General features: G+C 29.4%; 2 protein-coding genes across 3 annotated transcripts in view; one reads left to right on the top strand and one right to left on the bottom strand.

Annotated features, from left to right (window-relative positions):
• Nucleotides 1–1456, bottom strand: part of LOC117169140 (serine protease inhibitor I/II-like) — a 5028-nt gene extending 3572 nt beyond the window's left edge. Inside the window, exon 1 of one of the 2 annotated variants that reach the window (XM_033355336.1) lies at nt 1279–1456. In XM_033355336.1, the coding sequence (XP_033211227.1) occupies nt 1279–1360 (82 nt within the window). In that variant the 5' untranslated portion in view covers nt 1361–1456. The remainder of the gene's footprint in view (nt 1–1278) is intronic. The other variant, XM_033355337.1, reaches the window with a different exon arrangement.
• LOC117169139 (spore coat protein SP85-like) overlaps nt 1–8850 on the top strand; it is a 112357-nt gene that overhangs the window by 17571 nt on the left and 85936 nt on the right. The gene's annotated exons all lie outside the window — the stretch shown is intronic.

An 8850-nucleotide genomic window follows, 5' to 3' on the forward strand; every position in this document is an offset into this window, starting at 1 on the left:
CTCGAAAACTGAGGGTGATGGAATTTTTCTGAGGTCAGATTCGGATTCAGCGCAGCAAAAACCTTCGGGTATAGTAGGTCTGGTCTCTGGTTCTGAGAATTGCTGGCCTGTGTAATTTAACACTGCCATTCATCAACATTTATTTAGCCTAAGTGGCGTCATTATAACTTCTTTTGTTTCTTGAAGCCTTCTGAATAAATAAAATCTCAAATTATTATGAAATTATGGGTGTTTTACTTCGTATTTTCCAACTTTTTTGGGATTTGCCATATTGTTCACAACCCAGCCACTTTTTTTGAAGAGCCAAAAATCACGTCCTTAGAAAATTGTCCGTAGAGAGTTAAATTTGAATAACAAGTGAAAAGTGGCGTTTTCTGTTTACCTTTCCAACGGCATCTTGGATTATTCGATATCTTCATTCTGTGAAAAGTCAGAGCCCATAAGCAAAACCCGGTTCACAACCCAGCCCTTTACCCTACTTTTTATATTTCTGCAAATGTTAAAAACAAAATAATTCTTGGATTGAAACATTAAAAGTACCATTGTATTCCTCTCGAAAATATCTCGATGCGGTTTTTTGTGTGCTCTAAACAACAATTACAGTAATTGTTTAAAAAATGGATTAAAACAAAAATAGCAAGTCGAGATATTTTTGAGAATAATGCAATAATATTGTTAATTTTTTAACTCAGTAATAATTTTGTTTGTAACAATTGTAGAACTATAATAAGTCATTACTATATTACTACTATATATATATATATATACATTACTATAATAAGTCATAACAATTCCATTAAATTGTTAGAATAAAATTATTTAAACAAGAAACCGCAACGAGATATTACGAAGTTTTTTAGTTTTTTAAAAAATATTTACATAAGTTTCAAATCCATATCTCTGGCAAACTTTAAGCTCGTGAAAACAGGGAGGAAAGAAGAATTCTTTTAAAAAAAGGGAAAATATTATGAAATATTTAAACGCCCAAAATAAAGCAAAAAACGTACAAACATAATATTTAGACACTTTGGTTGTGAAATACAAAACGCTCATTTTTTTAGGATTTCAAAAAATTGTTAAACAAGTTTTTATTTCAAATATGTGATTTCACAATATGTGACGGAGTTTTTGAACGGCCCACATGATTCTTATAAACGAAGAAAATAATTAGCTATATTATACGAAATTTTTCTTTAAAAGGTAGAAATAAAGGTATTATTTTATTTTTGTTTAAAACATGTAATTTTACATATTTGGGATTGATGAAATACGACTTACTTGACTCTTCTTCCGAAGGTGCAGGTGCAGCAGCACTGAATGCAATCAGTGATGCAAAAAACAATGTAATAAAGATTTTCATTTTTCAGATTTCTGTATGCTTCAATGAGTGTAAATTTTTCACTGAAGAATAAAACTGAAAATTATCATTTAAATATCTACAATATCTCCACCTCCAGTACAATTAATTAAAAATCTGTTCTCCCAGGAAATGTTTGTTTATAAGTTGTAAGATAAATGCAGGCTTCAATATTTTTTATAGCTATTTACCTATTTAATATAGTATGTCTTAAATCATCCTTGTCTTGGATCGATTATTTATTCAATAAAAGCAAGTTTTTATAAAAATCTATTTGAAGCATTGCGAAAACATTTTATGTAATCGGTAAAGTACGCTGTTTTTAATCTGAAGTAATAAATTAATTGTAGTTGGTTCTAATTATAAAACAGTAGATAATACAAAAATACGAGAATTTACAGAAATTTAAACTCAAACAAATGAACATAACTTAATTAAAAACAACCACATGATATAATATTAGAGTTCAATTTTTTGAAGATTATTATACTATATTTCCTGTAATTCTACGCCTAATTAGTAATACCCGTGTAGAAATAGCCCGGTTTGACCCGACCAGAAGAAGATTTCTGGCCAGAATCTGTCCGGGTCAAACCGGGATACTATTTTGTTAATTGCCCGGCCGGGATCTGACCGAGTTCCCGCCGGGACCCTGTCGGGCCAAAATGGTGCATAATAGAAGTATCATAACCTTAAAAACATCTTATGAAATGTCCACAAACGACTGCCGTAAGTGGGTCGTTTGTAACTATCTGACAGGCGAAAGACCAATTGTTTGTGTTTACGGTGTTTTTTTTTATCAATTATGAAAGAAAAATTAAACTAATATTAATTATATGGTTTCCCACTTTTGGTTCTGGGGTTCCCAGACTTGCCGTGACTGCGAAATCGTTGACTAACTTTTTTTTATTTTCAAACATAGTTCCCAGTGAAACTATACTTATTTTTTGTGATACGACTTTTGCTTATTTTTAATGTATTTATATATTATCTTAAATTAGAAAAAAAAGTAATAAGAAGAGAAGTAACTTTTTCCGAACAAGGTTTGAAATTACGTTATCATGCTTGAACGTAATAACGATTCGGAGACTTCCGGAGTGTTTAATGCTAAAAACGCAGTAAAACGTCGGTGGACGCCAGGTTATCCGTTAAGAAATTTGTTAAATTTCATAAAATTGTATCCAATTTTTTGGAGCAAGCGGATTATTCATAATGGTAAGTGAATTATTTTGTTAATAAGTAAGCATTATTAATATACTTCAACGTTAATGTTAAATCAATTTTCTCAACCGGTTTCATAGGTTAGGATGTCACGTGATACCCCTGAAATTTTTTTATCTCTTGTAAAAAAACCTATGCAAACTAAGTTACGCTTAAGGTAAATTTGTTATGCAATTTAACTTTAATTTCTTACAATTCAATTTGTTACAGAAGCTTAAGAATCTTAACCAATATTTTAGTACTTACATTGAATCAATGATTGTAGTTAATATAATTATTATTATGAATGCAGTACTTAAATTGAAATTCCAACAACTTTTTACAGGTGGAAATAAATGATGAACAAGATTCTTATATCTACCAGTTGGTAGAATATATTCCCTGTGGTAAAAAGGCTCCAGTAAAATGCGATCGAGGAGCACAGTCAAAAACCGGTCGAATTCCGACCAGGTTACCCTATTTGTATCCGGGATCCGATCGGGTAACCCAGCCGGGATCCGACCAGCGCAGCGTGACAAAACCAACCAGAATCCGACCGGACAGCCTGACCAGATTCCGGATACAAGCAGGGCAACCTTGCCGGAATCTGGCCCGAACCCGGTCATAATTTCTACACGGGTAAGCCGTGATTATATTATTATTACACCATTAAGCCATTTCCCTTTCGGGGTAGGCGTGACTCACTCGGCAGGGGAAAGGAGTAAGTGTGTGGAAGGGATAGAGATTTTTCAGATAGATCCAGAATTCTCGTGCTATTTAAGTAAATAACACGTTCGTTCCGCAACACTGCTCCGATCTAGGTTGCTAATCAATCTCTCTAGCAATCACCCCAAGCGAAGAATCTCACGAAGCCGTTATGTAAGGTTCCCCACTTGGGTCCATTAATAGCCAAGGTCTTTGTTTCAGGCGCCATAAACAAATATAATTTTATTCTTTCTATTTACAATTCAAATATTTTAAATATTAATGTAATAAACGTTGCCTAAGATAATTCACTGTGATATTCCTTTTTACACGCATCTTCAAAAGCTGAACATAACTTCAAAGTACACCCTGCAGATTTTCCATCGTCTAAGCAGAAACACTCGTTACACTCGCTGTAGAAAAAATCTGCCGGGCAGGGAGAACCATATGTGTATTCAGCTGAAAACAAATAATTTTTCTCGATAAGCGTCAAAATCATTAGTACCGTATTAGCATCAATAGAAAAGCTTTTTAATTAATAGAAATTTTCAATGTTAAAACGATTCCTCTCGACAAACAATGTTTAAAAAACAACAAAAATCTGCCTCAGCCCGGATTTGAACCGAGAACGTCGCCATCCATGAGTTGAGCATTAACCGAATTCTCCACCGAATCCTCGGAAGATTTTTTCTTGTTCTCCATAGCTACCTTTTTACAGGGGAATACTATACGTATTTTTCCATTGCGACAAACGTAGCATTTTTTATTAACGTGAATTTAATCTAATTGGCAATTAATTAAGCATGTATTAAAATATTGCGAATTCAAAATTTAGAATCTTTCAATTATAACGAAATCTTCCAAATATTACCTAAATTCAACCAATGTTGATGCAAAATTGTACGTTTGTCGCTGCGGAGAAATACGTATAGTATACTGCTTCAAAAAGATAGCTATGGAAAACAATAAAAGATTTTCCGAGGCTTCGGTGGAGTGGTTGCTTAATGCTGCACTAATTATAGTGGCGTACTCAGTTTAAATCCGGACTGAGGCAGATTTTTTTTCTGAACATGAAACTTATATGCTCGAAGTAACTGTTTGAATATAGAAATGTGCATGGAATAAATTTGTTTAGCGTGGACGTTAACATCATTTAAATAGCAATATGATAAGAATTGTTTATATGTTAGACTAATATAGAAGCGTATTACTTACGTCCCCAGTATACGCAGTTATCATCTGAAACAATAATTTGTTTATGTCACTCGAATTTAAGATAAAACTGAAAATATTGTCTCTCTTATTCGCAATAAGTTTAAATTTTATTTATTATGTTGGTAATTTAGTGTTTTAATAACGAAATACTTAGTAATCTTTGAGCATTTAGCTAATGGAATAGTAAAAAATTGCTAGTTTATTTTGTTAAAGTCAGTTTGTGAAACTATTGACTGATACCTTAATGCTTTTAGTTACTAATCAATTAGTGAAATTTTTCATTCTTAATTGACAAAATTTGTGTGTTGCCATGTGGCTAGAGCAAAATCCCTTGTATTCAAAGAAATGTCTTTGTTATTTCATGTGAATAAAAGGAATAGTTTGTTGTTCTACGGACATAACTGAATGGTTGCAATACAGAACTAGATAACTAACATTTTCACCGAAAATTGGTTTGCTGCATCAGAAATTCTTTAAAAATCAAATGCATATTTAGGTCAGAGGTTTTTTATCTTATTATCGTTTTTTGATAAAATAATTAAAACAAACAAATTTTTTACCTATAAGCACTGACATTTTCTGAAATTCTTATCAGTATCATGAAAAAATTAAGTAAATTTACTTATTCTTTCGGATTTGCAGCAATAAAATGCCTGTCGAAATTCTCGCTTGATTTTCTCAGAATTGAGTGACATTTTTACTTGGCAAGCACGATTTTATTCTATTATTACACTGAAAATAGAATTGTTTATCACATTCCGCAGGCAAGACTGATCCGCTTTTAGATTAGTGATACTTTGAGATTGTCAACTTTCACATCAATTTCTTCGAACCTTGATAACTTTTTTTATAAAACTTTTTCAACCACAGTGTAACGACACTGGGATTTGGAAGTGGAGATTATTTTATTTATAAATAAATAGTGATTTTGATTTTACAACATGTTTTTTGCTTTTTTGAAAAAGTCACATTTTATTGGTTATCTAGAATATTTTCTATACACTCGAAAATATACGCGAATCACATTTTTAAAGTCAATTCGAAAAAATAATTGTGACGTTACCAAAAATAGTATATATTTCTAATTTTTCGAATTGGAAAAGGGCAGGATATGATAGAACTTTCCGATTTTCTCTTTCAGTTCCAAAAAATACAATTTTCAATCAAATAAAATATTATGAACATTTATAATGTATTAAAAAAATCTAATTTATTTAAGAGATTATTATTTTAACGTTAATTATATATCTATTTTTACTTTCCACTATTCTAGTTTTTGCAATTATTCAACCGCTGAATATTAAAATTATTCAGCAATTAGTGCAATTGATCAAAATAGTTGGAACCTATTAACTTTAAACAATAAGATCTTCTATGGTATTACATTTCTTTCAATATAATACATTTCTACTTTTATTTTTTCGTTCTGAAATTTGATTCAGAAAAAAATTTGGGAGTATAAAGTAACTATAATTCTATTAAAAACCCTACACGTTGAGAAAATCAGATAAGAAAAACATGGTGATTGTTTTTGTATTCCTCGACAAAAATAAAAATGTCTTGTGGCCTTCCCGATTGATATTTTAACTTTTGGTCTCGAAATAAGGTTTTTCAGCAGGTCTCAAATTATTTATTTTCAACTTCAGAAGGGAATAAAATAAGCAGTTACGAGTATTCATTACTAATTTTCCAGCATCCTAAAATTTGATTACCAGAATCAATACTTTATTTTCGTTAAAGAAGAGGCTAGTTAAAAATATGTATATTTCCGCACGGTTAAACTGAAATAAAATAAACGATTTGATTTTCAATCTATCTTTAATATAATTTGGGTAAATATCTCTTATTTTCCCATTTTGAATAAAGTTGCTTGTAAGTACGTTATGTTGATGAATATGACGTGACTTAGCCTATTTACAAGTTTCAAAACATTGACTTCTTACTGTTTCAATAAACATGAAAATTTTACACAATCGGGTTCTTTTAGTACATTTTTCTGCTTATCACGCTTCCTATTTTTATAATATTGTTTTAATAAATAGATATTATTTGATAACAATAGAATATTATTCATGTATAATTTATAAATATGTTTACAGTTTGATTATTAGAATTTTAATTATAACCCAATAACACTACTGATAAAAAAGATTTGAAAATTTGGCGTAACATTCATTAATTGAAAAAATAAATTATAATAATATCTTACATTAATTTTAAGGCATAAATTCTAATTTGAAAAACACTTACCTGTTGGGGCACCAGAGGCAGCAACTATGGCTGCAAATAGGAAAACGAGGAACATCTTCATTGTCGGTAATTTCAGTAGATAAGGAATTTTTATCAGAATTGTACTTTTGAAATGACTTTGGACAATAAAGCACAGTCTTTATATACCTAAAGTAAGACGATTTCCAAGAGTAGGGCAAAATCAATTAGGGCAAAATGAGAAAATTTTCAAAATACCATTTTGGCTACAATTTTAAATCAATCGCAAAGTTTAAAAAAATGAATCTAACTAAATTCTCAATAGATTGATAGGGGCCAATTTAAAATGAAATATATTTTTTGTATTTTATTTTATTTTAAATTCGAAAGAAGATAAAATTTAGGATATAATTGTTTAAATAACACATTATGTATTCAAATGACTGATATTATTAGTCTGTTATCGACAAATAAACAATTCGCGAAACATAACTTATTATTTTATTATAATGATTTTTTTCAAACAATTTATATTTTTATAAAAAATGGCAGATAATTTTAGAATATTTTGGATTTTATGCCGTAATTTTCGTTTTTAATCCAATCCAAAGAAATACAAAGGGCCTTAAAACCAAAAATAATTGTATTTCTTATAATTATAATAATAGAAGGAGATTAGTAATATTTAATTTAGAAATATGTTTAATAAACAGAATCTTAATTATAGTCTGATACTTCGAGTAACTACTAAACCAAGGTTAATAAACAAATGTGCAGTTTGAGCAATTATTGAGAGTTTGAGATCCTTTTTCATAAAAAAGTGTTTCGTTCTATTACGAAACTATTGTGTTATTTCATAAAAAATGTGATTGTTAAAATAAAATGTTATGAACAAATTCCCAGCTTGAGCAATTTGGTAGTGTTTGGGGTACTTTCGTTTAAAAACGTGTTTTATTTGACTTGTTAGTTATGCTTCGGTAAAATGTATTTTAACTTCATAATCATGAATTATTACACTAAAGTTTATAAGAAATATATATTTTGAGCAATTGTTAAGAGTTTCAGGTACTTTTTTTAAGCCTTCTTGCTCAATCTGTGGATTTTTGTACAACACTTGTTAATGACAATCATGGTTCTTAAACAAAAATATAATTTATTGAATCTTTATTGCCAAGTCAAACCTAGCACGCTTAACAAAAAAGTACTTTAAACTAACGAACATTGCTCAAACTTTGCATTTGTTTATAAAATTTGTTTATAACAAGAACAAATATGTTTATATTTATTTTCTAATGTTTTGATTTTACTTTAGATTGGATTTATGACGAAAATCACATAATAAACATGAGAAAATCATTAAAAAATGACCTACTATTGTTTCTAATCATAAAATTGCTATCAACAAATTATTTATTTATAAGTAAGTATCAAGTTATGCTTAAAAATCAGAAAGCAATGCTATCAATCAATTTGAATAACATACCTTTTAAAAATTAGTCTTTAAAACCTATTTTTACAATTTAGTTTATTTAAATAATAAAAATTTTAATATTTTAAACATATATCAATCTTCATAAACATATACCAACTTGCATCTTTGAAGGGGTAATATTATTTTATAACACATTTTATAACAAATTTTCTATAAGTCTCTGTACTAAAGGAAGATTTTTGCCAGTTTCCTGAAAATAAATATAAAGGTAAAAATGTTAAAAATCGGCATCTTATGTTAGGGTATGTCACAAATATAAAATTTTTGAAAATCAAAATTGACTAGTGTTAAAAATTTGCTAAGTTGTACCGCAAATAATAATCTCTAATGACTTTTTTAAATCAAAAATAGTCCTACACTGTCCAATCAAGTCGGAAAATTATAATTTCGAGAATGAAAAAAATTGTATTATTGGTGCGGAAATCGTGGTCATTTTTTATGTAAATTTGTTGGGACTTAATTTTAATAAAAAATAAAAAATGATAACTTGTGTTTATCTTACAATTCTATGAAAATAAATCTTATAACAGTTTCCTATTTTAGTAGTGTTTAATATTTTTAACACCTTTGAAATATAGTACGAGGGTGGATTGATAAGTTTCCGGCCTGACCAAGAGATGGCGCCACTAGGCCTACCTTGAGGTGGCGTTCTATAGTACCATCCTTAGATAGC

Source organism: Belonocnema kinseyi, chromosome 3 (assembly GCF_010883055.1).
Source record: "Belonocnema kinseyi isolate 2016_QV_RU_SX_M_011 chromosome 3, B_treatae_v1, whole genome shotgun sequence".
In the NCBI taxonomy this organism is placed as follows: Eukaryota; Metazoa; Arthropoda; class Insecta; order Hymenoptera; family Cynipidae; genus Belonocnema; species Belonocnema kinseyi.